We start from the raw sequence: 17,334 nt of genomic DNA, 5'->3' as shown, positions 1-17,334 counted from the left end.
TGACGATCAAGAATATATATACTTTATAGAGTCTTAGACGCCGATTTCGAGGTGTTACAAACAGAATGACGAAATTAGTATACTCCCATTCTATGTTCGAGGGTATAAAAATAATATTAAAAGATAATATAAACAGAACACAACAATTTGAAATGAACTTCTCTAGGTTAATTTATTCGGTGGCAGGCATACGCAGTCCCATCAAATTTGTAAGTCAAATTAAATACACTATCGAAAACGACATAATTCTGCAAAAAACACACTACGGACAACGTGATTAGCGTTAATAGGAAATATTGCCTAATGAGTTGCTCTTGTCCACAAAAAATTGGGCATTTGCCTCTCTCGGCCCCAAAAAAAAAAAAAAAAAAACTTAAGAAAAAGAAAACCGAGAAAGAGGAAGGCATAAGTGGAGAGAGAAGCTAACTTCACGTTTAGAAATGCCATACAAGCTGTACAAACAATCAACTTACCATCGAGTAGTTGGAGGCTACCTATACTAAGGTCATTATTCAAGTGGGAATAGAGTTTGTGATCACGTAGTATACAATGAATGGCCAGCTCGTAACGACGATAATGTCAAGGTAATAAACGTGAATTCTAACAAGAAAACACAAACTCTCTTTCAACAGAACCTGGTTTTTAAAATGGCAATGATTGTATAAATAAATTTTGAAAAAGCGGTGATATTTGAAAATTAAAGGTATGAGAAAACTTGGGTGTTAATAAGTCAATTGTGCTGTCATCAATCAGAATGAAAGTTACAACCCATTTGTGGATTGATCCGTCGCAAAAAAATTGAAAAATACACAGCACCTGGTTCTTGCATTACGATATATATGTACATGGACGTTCAAATAATCAATAGAGTGTAAAAGTCACACTGTGAAGATTGTAAAAGTAGATATGGTTGCTTATTTTAAAGCTACAATTATTGAAAACCCACATCGTTGTTGGTATAAATTCATTTAAGGTAAAATTATTCGGAAAGTTTATAAAAGGTATCTTTTGTACAGAGACTAAAGTGGGAAATATATACTTGTTAAAATGGTATAGCTTCTAAGAAGACACATCCGTGGTGCGATAAATCTTTGTTTATTGGCAAATTAAGCCCGGAGCTCCAATATTATTCCCACTAATATGCCGATTTAGTTTCTTGTGCAATACACGTTTAAGAACGTGAAAAGCAAAAGAGGACATTGTAATTGTAGCTTAAGGAAGTGACCACCACTAAAAATGTTTTAGATATCCTCGCTCTATAGATAAGGCTCATTAAATGGAAGACGAATATGTAGTTATATGTTAACTACCAAATTAATTGGCTAAAACATAATTTGATGTTTCAAATTGGCTTAATGTTCGTTACGTGTTCATCGATACTTAACTAGACAAGTAAGGCTTTTATAGTTTGTGCGAAGCGTGAATAGAATACTATTCACGCTTCGCCCAGGCAATAAACTTTTAATATCATTAACACTTATCTCCATATTTATCGATTTCTTCAACGCTTCCAACCTTTTCCACATCAATAACGTTCTAGTTTGTTACACCCAGAAACATTGTCGGCGACACAACCTCACGTCCGATCAAATTTGCTTATCTCGAAGTCAAACTGCTCTCCGCTGACATTGGTTGTCCTTACAAACGCATAACGCATCTGGGAATGTAATAACGAATCATGTTTTGAAATCATTTGATGTTGTCGCCAACAATGTAGGCATTACAACGCTCTCAATTGTCATGCTCAGATTCTGTAATAGAGTGGAGCGAGATTGCAAAATCAAAGTTCAACTGAATGTTCAAAATTGTCGGTATTGATATGTTCACCCAAAACAATTTTAACACACAAAGTCACATAAAAAAGTTGATTCGATTTTTTACTTGGGATATTGGTATACACTGAAAGTACAACGAACTGTATTGAGTTTGTATTATTGAAATTCTTAAGCCGATATCAATACCAAGCAGATCGCACCATTTAGTCTCCACCCTAATACACAAGAAATAAGATCATTTTTGTTAGTCATTTATTTATGCCAGCCCCAATATCCCATTAAAGATGAGCAAATAACATACTCAGTTTTTGATTCGATTAATTAGTGGTTAACCGCAATTTCAAGAAATCGCTTTGTGAAAGAATTTCAAAATGAAAATGTATACATATTACAAAAATATCATAGTATTTGTAATGTTCATTCAAACAGCGTCATTTGACAAGACTGCGAGTAGTATTATTGTAGAATATTTCAACCTTAAACCGGCTAGCAAAAGGGGACTTTTTGGTCCCTTTTACAAATTTCAGAAAACCTTTCTAGTGGCCCAATAGATGCTGTCAATATGTTCGAAATAATCTTCTAACTGCCCAATAAACACTGCCAATGTGTACCTGTATTGCAAATTTAAGAAATCTAACTTAATCCGTAAAGAAAGTATACTTTTTGTACGATTTACTACCTAAAGTCCCTTTAATACAGAAATGTATGTATTTCAAAAAAAAAAAAAAATTTTTGTCTCCCAATTGCAAATTTTGCTCATCAACATTCCAATAAGGAACAGGGGAAAACTTCTCACATATCAATGAATGCAGTCCGATTCAAGTTTAAGCTTAACAATAAGGGGCCTCCTTCTTATAGCCGAGTCCGAACGGCGTGCCGCGTGCAACACCTCTTTGGAGAGAAGTTTTATATGGCATAGTACCTCACAAATGTTGCCAGCATTAGGAGGGGAACCCAGGCGTTCAGCGTCATAGGCGGACATGGTAACTTCTGCGCTGCAGTGGCCTCAAATGCATACTGTCAAACTGCAACTGTACCCCAAATTTCAGAGACTTAGCTCAGTCCGTAAGAGTTTTTTCTAAGTTTTAGTATCTAAATGGATGAATTTCAAACAAATCTCCAAGTTGCACAACATGTACTGTCAAGGTGTAACTGTATCCAAATTTCACGGGTTTAGTACAATCCGTAAAGAAATTACCATTTTGTACGTCTTGGTACCTAAATGTGAGAAATTCAGAAAATATCTTCTAGCAGCCCGATATATACTCTTAATGTGTACCTGTATCTTAAATTGCATACCTCAAGCTCAATTTGCATTAAAAATACCATTTTGTACGTTCAAAGTGTAACTGTATCTCGACATTGAGAGCTCTAGCTCAATTGCGTAAACTTTGAATGAAAAATATTTTGTGCTTGCCGAGCAATTCATGTTTAAGAGCCCTATTCAAATGCAGATGTTGTGCTTTACAATATTCTCTAATTGGATTGGTATGTAGAGCACCATGATCCATTTTACGAAAACCGCTGATAAAGTTCTTGGAGAATGGAAATCGCGATGCCGTTAGGCGGTCAAATCCTTTTAAGCAACATCACACAGTTTGCCTTACTTTTAAGAGTTCTTTGTTGTGATATTCTTTGAATAGAAAGCAAAAAATATTTCTTTTCTTTTTTTTGTGTTAAACATAGCGTTTACCTTATCTGTTTTTCCAAACCTAGAAGAAGGTGTAACGTCCAAAATGGGTCAAAGCAATTCGCTTGAAATTTTGCACAGATGCTTCTTATCGGTCGATGTTTAGACATAAACACTTAGAGAGCGCAATTCTTATCCGATTTAGCTAAAATTTCCAAAAGGCTCCAAAATTCTTACCAGAATTTTTTTATGTTACATGCTAACCTCTTCGCTACAGTGGCCTCCAATACATACTGTCATTGAAGGCCAAATTCAGGTGTTGTTCTTTACAATCTTCTCTAATCGGATTGGTATGTAGAGCACCATGGTCCATTTTACGAATACCGCTGATAAAGTTCATGGAGAAGAGAAATCGCGATGCCGGTAGACGGTCAAATGCTTTTAAGCAACATTACACAGTTTGCCTTTCTTTTAAAAATTCCTTGCTGTGATATTTTTTGAATAGAAAGCAAAATATATTTCTTTTCTTTTTTTTTATTTAATATAGCGTTTACCCTATCTGTTTTTCCAAACCCGATTTATTGCCCCAGATGAAGGGATAATGCCCGAAATGGGTTAAGTAATTCGCTTGAAATTTTGCACAGATGCTTCTTATCGGTCGATGTTTATATATAAACACTTAGGGAGCGCAATTCTTATCCGATTTAGCTAAAATTTCCCACAAAGGTTCTAAAATCTAACCAGATTTTCTTTATGTTACAGAAAGCACTTTCAATTTTAATATTTTCGTCTGTAAGCATATGAAAATCTGTGTGCATCTGTCCTGGTAAACCCTACACCACTTAGGTTAGGTTAGCTTGAAAAGAGGGTGCAGATATTAATCCGCCCACGATACTATGGACATACACCTAAGCCAGTAATCGGCTTGTTGTGCGCTCTAAAAACTATAAAGTAACCTTTAAAAAGATTTTTTTTAAGTTAGGAATTCCGTGCTACTTACAAAATCCTTAATTGTTTTCAATACCACTCCCCTAAGTTGGTTCATGTCTGGTATTGTGTCACCACCTAAGTGTCGGTATCTGTTAGACGCGAAAGCCGGGCAATGACAAAGGAAATGCTCCAACGTCTCATCATCTTCTTTTACATAAGTGAGCTCGTAGTCCTATGTATCCCGTTATGATACCAATAGCTATACTGACCTCCTTCTTGCTTTCTTTCAATAATAGCTTCGTCTTCTCACGATCTGGATCCCCCCATGGGATTTTTGCCGTCCTATTGACCGTTTCGCTGTTCCACAACGAACGAAGTTTATTGACGGCAGTCCTCAGGCCTTCACCGCCAAATCGTCTGACTACACCTGCCTGAAGTTGTTAGCAACCCTAAGGAGGAGTAAACCTAGAACTATTGTTTGTACGATTGAATCATTTTTTCATTCATTGAACTGTATATCCACGTATCGTTATCATTGTACAGATTGCATTTATTGTCTGATTGTCTATGAAGAAGGCAATTGGTTTTGGTAAAAATCTATTAAGTTTTAGATTTAGATCCCATATATAACTTTTATCGAATTTTATCAAACACAGGTCACGATGTTGGCCTTATCTTTACAAAATTTTGCATATATTGAATCTCCCAAAGATGATATGCGCATTTGCTTTATGTATCGACAGCAATACCAATGTGTTCTAAAACTTGACATAGTAGAACAAAAAGAGCGGTAACCTGATTGCAGTTTTACTTCTTTTTTTCCGAAACCTTAAATCCAATGGTGTTCAATCATATCTAGGAAGTATTATAGGACCATGTGATATTAATCATGATCACACAAAATGCACATATACCCATGATTAGTACTCATTGAAGTTCAACATTCTTCAGACTAGAAGCCATCAAAAACAGTGCACAGATTAATTGGCCTTTGAAGTCGAATGAAGAGAATTCGGTGAAAAAATAATAAATGTTACTACGTATGAAATTTTGCCGTTATATTTATCTAGAAAATGCCATGTAATGTTCCCTGACCCACTCTAAAGCTACGAGTATCACCATTTTGATTTATTCATTTTTTTTTTTGCAAAAACAAAAATATTTTACTAGTATTTCACAATTCCATTAAGAAAAGAATATGAATATGAGAATGGTTAGCCTTCATGTTGTTAATACCCCCCTCTCCCTACATTCCGCACTACTTTCAGCACTTCTGCCAAGAGGTCCAAAAATACCGCAAATTAAAGATAGTAATTGGAAAACACACAAAATGTAATCATAACCCTCTTTTATATACCTCTATTTGTAAAACAAACAAAAATGCTCAATTCATAGAAGACAATTGTTTCGCTAGTTAATTCAATGTCATGTCGGATTTCTCTGTATGGAGGGCCAGTTTTCTTAGACGGGGAATTCCGAAAAGGAAAATGATTTCGAAACCTGAGCACGTTCCATACAAATTTGTCCCACAAAATTTTGATGATGTTGCAACAGCTGGTAATTGTCGCACAAGCTGTCGTCAAAAGCTTATTATCGTCATTAAAAGCTTCTTATCATCAAATCAAAAAGGAATAAACATTCCACTAATCACGGTAGTGACCAGAGTCCATGCTTTGCCAAATTATCCCATCAAATATCTTTTGTTTACCGTTGTACGTAACAGGTTTTATAATTAAGTAACTTGTTTTTTCTTTTTTTTTCTAAGAATTTGATTGTTTAGCTCAAATAAGACTGCAGCACAAAACTGACATGTAAATGTGAAAAGTTGCACCGAATGACTTCTAGTGGAATATACATTTGTATGTTCAATTAATTAAGACAATCGAAGGAGAACTCAAATCATCAGTCTGAACACAATGTAGTAAACGTCGAAGAAAAAAAAACGGAGAGTACCAACATTTCACAATACCATTTTCCATCGTTCATCATACATAGAAGACATCATTATAAAATTTTGATTAAAAAAGAACTAATACTAACAAGTAAAAGCGTGCCAAGTTCGGCCAGACCGGATCTTATATACCCTCCACCATGGATCGCATTTGTCGAGTTCTTTTCCCGGCATCTCTTCATAGGCAAAAAAGGATAAAAGAAAAGATTTGCTCTGCTATTAGAGTGATAGCAAGATATGGTCCGGTTCGGACCACAATTAAATTATATGTTGGAGACCTGTGTAAAATGTCAGCCAATTCGTATAAGAATTGCGCCCATTGGGGCTCACGATGTAAAATAGAGAGAACGATTTATATGGGAGCTGTATCAGGCTATAGACCGATTCAGACCATAATAAGCACGTATGTTGGTGGTCATGAGAGGATCCGTCGTCAGGTTACGAACCGATTTGAACCTTATTTAACACAGTTGTTGAAAGTCATTATTAAATACGTCATGCAAAATTGCATTCCAATCGGATAAAAATTGCGACCTCTAGAGGCGCAAGAAGTCAAGATCCCAGATCGGTTTATATGGCAGCTATATCAGGTTATAGACCGATTTGAACCATACTTGGCACAATTGTTGGATATCATAACAAAACACGTCGTGCAAAATTTCATTTCAATCGGATAAGAATACGCCCTCTAGAGGTTCAAGAAATCAAAACCCAAGATCGGTTTATATGGCAGCTATATCAAAACATGGACCGATATGACCCATTTACAATCCCAACCGACCTACACTAATAAGAAGTACTTGTGCAAAATTTCAAGAGGCTAGCTTTACTCCTTCGAAAGTTAGCGTGCTTTCAACAGACAGACGGACGAACATTGCTAGATCGACTTAAATGACATGACGATCAAGAATGTATACTTTATGGAGTCTCAAACGAATATTTCGAGTAGTTACAAACAGAATGACGAAATTAGTATACGCCCATCCTAAGGGAAATCTTTTATAGAAACAAACTTCAACAAGTAAAAATGTTCTAATTTCGGGCAGGTCGAATTTCAATTTACACAAATTGAACTTAGTTCAATGGCATAATTTTACTTTACGTACCAAATTTCTGTCAATCCATGCAAAAATTTAAACTCTTAGCAGCATTAGAAAGCTAACCGGGAGATGGATTTATATGGTTGCTATATCAAATAACAGGCTGATTTGGACAATACTTACCATGGAAGTCATAATAAAACACTACGTGCAATATTTCAGCCAAATCAGCCAACAATTACGGCTTCTAGGGGATCAAGAAGTCAAATAAGGGGATCGGTATATATAGCAGCTATATCAGATTAAACACAGATTTGAACCATTCTTGGCACGATCGTTGAAAGTCGTAACAGAACGCCAATTGCAAAGTTTTAGCCCAATCGGAAAAAAAGTGCGGCTTCTAGGGGCTCAAGATGTACTAGGTTATATACCGATTTGGGCCATATATGGCACCATCGTTGGAAGGTGGCATTTTTCCCCAATCCGATAATAATTGCAACTTCTTCGGGCTCAAGGATGGGAGGTATACTAATCTAGTCATTCTGTTTGTAACACCACACAATATTGACTTGAGACGCTATAAAATATATATATTCTTAAACGTCTTGACATTCTGAATCGATGTCCATCTGTCGAAATCATGATAGTGTTCGAACGAATGAAGGTATCTGCTTGAAATTGCACAGGTATTTGTTATTGACGTAGGTCGTTGAGGATTGCGAATGGGCCATATCGGTTCAGATTTAGATATAACCCCCATATAATGATATATGCCCCCTATTTTTTCGATTTTCGTATCTGCTTGAAATTTTGCACAGGTAATTGTTATCGACGTAGGTCGTTGAGGATTGCGAATGGGCCATATCGGTTCAGATTTAGATATAACCCCCATATAATGATATATGCCCCTAAATACCGATTCCCAGATATGATTACTTGAGACCATAGCAACCGTATTCAAATACCAACTGTGTTAATAAAGACAAATTTTTGGCGGAATCCATGGCAGTGGTTACCCAAGATTTGGCCCGGTCGAACTTAGCACGGTTTTACTTGTTTTATTATTATAAACATTGATCAACCCCCTGGCCAACCCCCGGACAGCCAATGACCTACATCAATTAAAAGTAAATATCAATGAAAAATTTCATGCGTACAGCCCCATTCGTTCAAACGCTATTGTGATTTTACGTATCTGTTGAGCGGACGGACGAATATGGATAGACTGACTTAAAAAGGAAAGACAAGCCCTTCCCGCGAAAATGATGTAAGCGACATTTTTTCGATTTTCGTTTTGGGATGGATATTGACAGGGGATATCGAATTGGGTCTCCTTTCCAAATATCAGAGCTGTACCATGTACCGTTATGAAATGAGAACGAAAATGATTTAGGATTTTTTTTCGAATCCTGGCAGGAACATCAGAACATTTTTCAGCTGTGGTTATCCCCTCCTAATGCTGGCGACATTCTTAAGGTACTTTGCCATATTAAAACTTCTCCCATAAGAGGTGTCGCTCAGCGGCACGCCGTTCGGACTCGGCTATAAGAAAGGTCCCTTATCTTTGAGCTTGAAATTGAATCGGACAACACTCATTGATTTGTGAGAATTTTGCCCCAGTTCCTTAATGGAATGTTCATGGGCAAATTTGCATTTTTACACATGTCTGTTATATACTATGGTAATACAAACCATTTTGGATTGTCAGTTTGTTTTTGTACAACCTTATTAGTGAAAAGCGGACAATACATATATTGAGAGCTATATTCTAGTCTGATCCGATTTCATCATGTGCCAGTATAATATGGCCTTTATATACAATTGGAGTAAATTAAATATATTACAATACAATACGACCAATAGTAAACTGTTCAGTGTGAACATAGGGCACCTACAAGCGCTCTTCATCTAGCTTTATCGTTGATTAAAACCTTAGCGTGTGTTTTTCGGGCGTCCCCACTTTCGCTGTCCTTGCGCGTTCCAGTGTAGGACATTTCTCGCTTCCGGATTTATACATCGACAGGGAAGTGTTTGTTCTTATTAGCAATTCCTTATTTGAACTACGATTTGGGCAGAAAATTCGGAGAATTTGTCGCATTTATAAAAACTTGGATTTTGCGGGTAGTCGCTTGTGTCAAGCTCCAAATAGTACAGCCATATAATAAAATTGATTTTACACTACTGTTGAAGATTCTGACTTTTGTATAATGAGATGTCACTGCATCCCACATACATTCTTGAGTTAAAGAAAGATGGTGGGTATAAAAAGGATAATGGGAAATCATAACATTAGATCCCAATGGGATTTTTTTATATCTTAAGGTAAGAAAAGCTTTCCGTAGGTGCTTAGAATTCAATTCGAGAAATCGGTTTGTTTGGTTTGTCACGTAATACACCGATTCATGCCATACTTGGCGTGGATTTTAATTTAAAAGAAGTTCAAAATTTGAATAGGGAGAAAAACTTGGTTTGGGACTTGCAGATCTTTAATGATGGTCACCATCTCAAGGTGGTGAATTGTCTCCTCTACTTTGGAATATAGCCATTAACAATATATTGAGTTGCCCAAAAAGTAATTGCGGATTTTTCATATAGTCGGCGTTGACAAATGTTTTCACAGCTTGTGACTCTGTAATTGCATTCTTTCTTCTGTCAGTTATCAGCTGTAACTTTTAGCTTGCTTTAGAAAAAAAGTGTAAAAAAAGTATATTTGATTAAAGTTAATTCTAAGTTTTATTAAAAATGCATTTACTTTCTTTTAAAAAAATCGCAATTACTTTTTGGGCAACCCAATATTATTGTCGCTGTAAGAAAAAGGTGTAAAAATGGTGGCGTATGCTGATAACGTGGCTATTGCGGTCAGTGGAAAGTTTCCCAGCACTCTTAGAGATATACTTCAGGAAGATCTACGTTTTACTGAAAGCGCAAAATACCTGAGTATTTTGCTGGACAGGAAATTAAACTTTAAATTAGACATTTGGCAAAGGATAAGAAAGGCAAATGTTGCCTTATACACCTGAAAGAGAGCCATTGGCAAAATTTTAGGGGTTTAGACCGCGCGTCATGCATTGCGTATATACTGCAGTTGTCAGACCTATAATGCTATATGGTGTTGTGGTCTGGTGGACGACGCTTCAAAAGCCCACCTAATGCTCAATACTTAAGCGGATCCAAAGGAAGTATGTTTGTGCATCACAGCCGAACTGAGGACGACACCACCTGATGTACTGATGTGTCGTGTCTGATGCACATAATGCCTCTGGACATTGTGGCTAGGCAAATTGCTGCGACCACTGCTGTGAGGCTAGGGGAGCTCTCTCTCTTTGACCAAGAGGCGGGTAAGGACACTGTGTTATATATGATACAATGCCCGATATTCAAGAGAGTGTGGATACCACATTGCCAGAGCCGCTTTTTGATAAAAAGTGCAATACCACTATTCTGATTAGAACCGATTGGAACTACGATATCCCTGGTAATAGGAGTAACATAGACTTCTATACGGATGGTTCCAAATTAGACGACCAGATGGGCTTTGGGTATGTACCCTGAAGAACGAGGACTGGTAATTTCGAGAAGGTTACGCTACCACTGCAGTGTGTATCAAGCAGAGACCCTTGCAATTAAAGTAAAATGGCTAAGAAAAAATAATGTCATAACGACGATTGGCATAATAATATATTGAATATATATAGAATTAAAAAACCAGATGTCTATGAGATGGCTGAACAGTTCAAAATTCGCCTGCAGACGAGCCTGTGAGACTAGAGACTTACACATTCCAAGGAAACTGGCATCCAGGTATGCCTCTAGCGACATGTAGGCTAAGTCTTCAGTATCACTCACGAAAGGCAACTTCGCAAAGTGGGGAATTGTGAACACTCCAAAATGGTTTAATCTAGACTTGAAGAGGTTGTGTCTGTCACGACAGCTCACTGCCTGATCAAAAAACATCTTGACAGACTGAAAGTTGCAAGTAACGACTTCTGCTGAAGCTGTGAGGACGTCGAGGAAAAAAAGACTAAAGAACATCTCATGTGTGTGCCCCGCACTGGCAGTCAGAAGGAGTTCTACTGTAGATTCTCGTTTCTTTGAGAACCTGTCTGATTTAGCAAATGTTTACATTGGCAAGCGAATGTGGTTCAATGGTACGAACTAGAAGGCATTTTCCTTCTCCTGTTCCTGTGGTATCACAATGGACCAAAAAGGTCTAAGTGAGTCTGATGGCTGACTTAAACCTAACCTAACTTAATCATACCCTACACCACTACTGTGGTACGGGGCATTATGACTATGTACATATGTTTGTAAAACCCAAACCAATAGACCCAATGATAAATACACGGATGAACTCAGATTTAGCTAGGTCTGTCTGTCTGTCCGTCTGCTCATGGTAATTTGTGTACAAAGAACAGGCGGCAATTTCCATATTTAGCACAGAAATTTTTTTGCCAAGAGACGAAGCCTATTGAAATTGGAAAAATCGTTCCAGACTTAAGTATAGCTTCCATATACATGTATGTTATCCAATTTAGACTAATATTGCAATTATGTGGTCATTTATTAATCGAACGCCCGATTCCCACTTCTATAGCATTGGCAATTGCATTTTTCAACCAACCTTCCCAAAATTTTACACAAGGCATTTCTCTACGATAACCATATTCGGCTAAGGGTTTCCTCGAAATCGATTCAGGTTTAGATATAACTATCATGTACGTGTATTGCCCAATTTTCATTTTTTGAACCTTTGTGTTTATCAACCGATCTTCTCAAATTTGCACAAAGTCTTCTTCTGCGCCTTCTAATTTTTGTACGAATTTTAGTCGTAATCGGTTATGGCTGACAGATAGTTCCCATTTTTATGTTCTTTCGATTTCGAGTTACATAAGGGACCTCCTTTTTGTAGCCGAGTCCGAACATCGTATCTGAGTGCTGCTACAGACCTCGAAAAACGTTGACCTCTAATTTTGTTTTTTATACGTACGGAATAAAAAGAAGTCATTCTATAAGGCGGATAACTCATCAAATCGATGTTTTGAGTGATCAAAAATGCAGTTGTTTGAGCCGATGTGCGAGAGCTCGCATTGTCGTGGTAAAGAGTGATCCGTATTTGGCGGTTGGTTTTCCTGAGTTCTTGGAAGACAACTGACAAGCAAATGGTTGTGTACCACTCAGAATTGACTGTTCTGAGTTGTTCTAGTTGTACGATTGCGACATGTCCAGTTTTTCCGAAAAAACAGGCAATCATATGCTTGGAAGTGCTTCATGCGCGAGCAACTTTTGTTGGATTTGACTCATCTTGAAACTCCCACACAGTCAACTGCTGTTAACTTTCGATCTCATACGCGTTAATCCGCGATTCATTATTTGTCACGATGTCATACACCTAGAAAAATTAGTCTGCTGATATTAGCAAACACTGTCTGCTGATATTAAATTAAAAAACTTTGAACTTGGAAACAAGGATTGAGGCTTTTGTTTATATAAGTAAAAATAATTGACAACTTTTGCCGTTAATTATTTGTTCAAAAACATTTATTAAAAATTAGTATTTATTTGTTCTGATGGAATATAAAAATGTTTGAAATATTTATGTCATTTTTAAGCTTTTTTTTTTTAATTTGCAAAACTTGAAAACGGCAGAAAATGTTTGCTGTTTTAGCAACAAATTACTGCCGTCCAATTTGGTCAGAATTTCTGCTGTTTCAACAAAAATGTTTGCTGTTTTTACTAACAAATTTCTATGAGTGTCGACGTGTTTCCAAGCACAGCGATCGTATTTTTGAAACATTTCGATCCAATCCAATCGACACGAGCCTTTTTTTGAGCGATTGACAAATTGTGTGGGATCCACACACATATTCACATGACGATCTTGACATATCAGTTGGCGTACAGCATTAATGGTTATTGGAACAGCAACTGATTTTGAACGACCTTCACGAAATTCGTCTTGGAGTGAACTACGACCTCGGTTGAATTCACCATACCATCGATAAACACTGGTCCTTGATGGAGCTTCATTGAGTTATTCCAAGTCAAAAGTTGTAAAAAGTAATCGCACGAAAATATTCACGATTTAATTCCATTTTTTGGGCGAGATGAATCTCTTAAGTTACTGTAATCAACACAAATAGCGCTCGTATATCAAAACGTTTTGCATAAGTATAACCTCAAAAATGTCAAGCTTTACGATAGAGCTATCAGTTGGCAGATCCTCATAGCTGCGATTGTAATAAAACTCGTATTGTTTCTCCGCCCATATTTCGTAGCTCTATACTAAGATGGAATTTGATTAAATCGTATATCCTGTGGCTTGGTTACTAACGAAAAAACTACGTCAAATTGTAAACATCAGTAACCTTGTGGAAAGGAGCATTAAGATACAATTGTCAAGAAAATAGAGTCAGTTATGGAAACATTACACTGCTGGCAAAAGATTTTGATATAAGACACCATACGAGTTAACCTCTTTAGAACTTCTGTTTGTTTTCTTTTAGAAAATGCACAAAAATAGTTTGTCTTTCAAACTAAACTAAAATGAAATTTTCTCTATGCTTTATGTTTATTTTTTTTTTTTGCCTTTTTTTTGTTCTTAACGACAGCTAAGTCATTCTTACGTTTACCTCCCTATTTCCTTTACTTTACAAAATGCAAAGAAAAAAATAATGGTGCCATCTTCTTAAAGAGAAATTTCAATTCCTTCATGCCATCAAATGAATTGCCGGTTAATTAGGCGCTTGAAGACATGCTACGGTTTGCAATGTCATCAATAGTTGATGTATACTTGGCAATGGGGTCACAGCAGCCACATTTGGCCCACAGATGGACTGGCCAATTGATTGATAGCTACACTTCTCCACAACGTACCTAATGTGCATTGATGCTTGCAGAAAATTATTCCCCAGCTCTCCAATGTTGAAATAGCAGTAGGGTAATGAAAATAGTTTTATAAAACCGGGTTTTCGTCATGATAATCTTTGGAATTTGAAACAAAAATCGGATTTTTGCCAAAGCATGCATTTAATTGTTAGTTTTCAATGATATTTTATGCAAAAACATGTCTTTAGGTAATTTCCCTTAAAACAAATCTTCAAATCAAACTTTCCCTTAAGACAAAATATCAATAAAATTTTCTCCAAAAAAAAAATCAATTTTAAAGCAAATCTTTTTAATTCGTAATATCATTTTAAGTTCGAAACCGGTTTTTAGGAAAATGTTGACTTGTTGATCAGCCTAGATAGCTGTCATTACTAAAGAAAATGTCCGCAAATAATTTCCAAACACGATATCTTATCAAGAACCTTGTTAGAGTGAAAACAAAAACGCAATGATAGCTCCTTCAATGGGTAAACACGAGAGTAGCATGAGCACGCAAATGCTGACATTAAATTTCCATTCCATTTCATTGAAAGCGTTAGAAAATGAAATTAAATCATAAAGAGATTCCAAGGGAAATGATGGAAGCAAACAGCCAGTCAGACTATCGTCGCTCGAGAAGGCAGGCTGGCGAAGTACAATAACAAAAGAGCGAAGTGAAGTGGAAATTTTAAAAAACATTTGAATTAAAAAAAGCCAAACGAACAGAAAACAAAAGCCAAGGTTCGCAACAGCTTTGGAGAATGACAATTGTTAGCAGTAAACGAATGGGTGGCCAGCAGTCAAGACACGAAAGCGAATGTACTGAACCCAAAACAAAATCACGACTTTCTTTCCGTCTACCCCAAAATGCGATGACTGCGCAACAAGTGAAAGAAAAAAGCACGGAACAAACAATAAAAACAACCCGCCGTCAGTCATTTAGCAATTTAGAAGAACTTTCAGCATTGCAAAGTTCATTAAATAATTATCAAATAATAACAGTTGCACCCATCAGAGCAATATAAACAATGACTGAAACATCAAACGGAGCAAAAAATATTAATGGGAACCACCAAATAATGTTTTAGCTATTGTCGTTATACTATTCAATGTAAAGAGAGATTCTGTGTGCAAGCATGGAAACTTTGTTAGAATACCAAGAGTGCAACATTTTTCCTCATGCAATCTGTAAAAATTCGGAAGGAAAAGACTAAGAAATTAATCTCAAGCAGGAAGTGGCACATGTATGCATCCAAATGCGAGCAAAATTGGTGAGCAAAATCGTTTTATTTTTCTCAAAAGGGCTATTATACATGCCAGAGGCTAAAAAACTAATCGGCACTAGTTGGTGTAAGAACTTTCAGATACGACAAAATCATCTTTGTTCATTTAATTCAGCACATTAACCTTATTCCCGTTCTCGAAGGCGAAAATCAACAGCAGTCGTAGTCGAAGGCGAATTCCACATTTCGTGATATTCTGTAACTTGTTCGCCTTCGATAGTTTGATGATAGAAAAATATTGTGGTAAATAAAAATAATAATATAAAAGTAGGTTCCATACTGTTGCGTCAAATAGGCGTGATGTATTTTAGAATGCAATTAACTTATATATCGATTGTTTTCGTCAAATTTGACAGTCGAATTCGACTTATGTGATACCAAAAATGTAAACGAATTTTCGTCTTCGACAACCATAATAAAGTCTTCGAAATTCGACTACGCCATCGCCAACCGGAATAAGGGGGATTATCTTTCAAACACTATTTGTGAACTTCCATCACTGAGCCACCAATACCTTTTTTTATTTATTCAATTAATGTAGGTAATAATGTTTCCAACTATTTTTAAGTATATGCCCTAAGGCAACAAAACAAATCGTAAGTCATCTTCAAGTACCTATCAAATACGAGTATATACATTTGTAAAAACATCTGATTCTTATTAAAGACTTGTAAGAATCTACGTCTAAAAATAATATTCATTAATATTCATCATATTCATCCCGCTGAAGCGGGATGTAAATGCTGGTTCTCATATGGAAATAGTCTACTTGCTTTTTGTTTTTTATGGAGAATGTAATCGGCACACTCATATAATACCCGTTGTCTGAAAATGGGCGAAAATATTCCGCAAGTGATGCCAGGACAAAATCCGAGTAGGGGATCTGCCATCCATAGCAGAGTTGTACTGGTGTAACTACGCTCCAACACTGCCTCGTCAAATTTTATTGGTCTGGACTTAATGATTTATTACAACCAGATCACTCCGGAGCATGCACTCAAGATGCATAGTTTCCAGATCGGAATATTTGACAGCACTTTGCTAACAAGATAAGAATTAAAATACAACAGTCTATTAGTTTAGATTTAAGTGTTAGTATTTCATATTTCACACAGGAACAGAAGAGGGAAGATGACTTCTAGTTTCGTTGAACCATCCAGATCGCTATAAAAATCCCAACAACTTGCAAATGTTCAGATTTTCTAAAATCACTTCTTCCTCGACGTCCTCACAGCTTCTGCAGAAGTCATTACTTGCAAACTTCAGTCTGTCATCATGTTTTCCTCTCAGATAGTGACCTGTCGTGACGGACACTATGACTGAGACGTCTGTTCTAGCCAGCGTCAGCAGAGTGGAGACCTCGTCAAGTCTGGATAATGACACATAATTTTTGAGTGTTCGTAATTTTAGACGTACATATTTTGTTTGAAAACATTAATATGATTTTACTAGATATTTTGTCTTAGAAAATTAAAAAAAATTAGTTCTGAAACACAAAAAAAAAATAAAAAGATACGATCTAATACACAACTTCATAAAATATTTTAGACATTTTTCGTGTACAGCTAACTTTTTACCATCTGAAAACAGCAGAAAATGGTTGCCGTTTTTGCAAAAAACACTGCTGTCCCATTTCTGGTAGACTTTTTGCAGATATTAATCTGCCGCATGCCACTTTAGACATACACCTAAGCCAGTAATCGGCTTGCTGCAAGTTCTAAAACCAAAAAGTAACCTCGAAAAAGAAAATTTTAAGTTAGGAATTCCGTGCTACTTACAAAATCCTCAATTGTTTTCCATACCACCGGTGTCTGTTAGCCGCGATAGCTGGGCAACGACATAGAAAATGTTCCAATGTCTC

At 36.5% G+C, this 17,334-nt stretch overlaps 2 protein-coding genes across 6 annotated transcripts in view; one reads left to right on the top strand and one right to left on the bottom strand.

The window, feature by feature from the left end:
• Window positions 1-17,334, bottom strand: part of LOC106095569 (restin homolog) — a 194,204-nt gene that overhangs the window by 136,015 nt on the left and 40,855 nt on the right. The gene's annotated exons all lie outside the window — the stretch shown is intronic.
• The window catches only part of LOC106095571 (uncharacterized), a 99,369-nt gene that overhangs the window by 66,528 nt on the left and 15,507 nt on the right, over window positions 1-17,334 (top strand). The window contains exon 1 of one of the 2 annotated variants that reach the window (XM_059365145.1): window positions 14,783-15,461. The exons of the other annotated variant lie outside the window; for it this stretch is intronic. Within the exon in view, the coding sequence (XP_059221128.1) occupies window positions 15,437-15,461 (25 nt within the window). The 5' untranslated portion in view covers window positions 14,783-15,436. Of the gene's footprint in view, window positions 1-14,782; window positions 15,462-17,334 lie in introns of those variants that run through there. 2 annotated transcript variants of the gene reach the window in all.

The sequence above is a fragment of the Stomoxys calcitrans genome, chromosome 3 (assembly GCF_963082655.1).
Source record: "Stomoxys calcitrans chromosome 3, idStoCalc2.1, whole genome shotgun sequence".
Taxonomy (NCBI): Eukaryota; Metazoa; Arthropoda; class Insecta; order Diptera; family Muscidae; genus Stomoxys; species Stomoxys calcitrans.
Note: the sequence above shows the minus strand (reverse complement) of the source record. Positions and strands in the feature narration are given on the sequence as shown.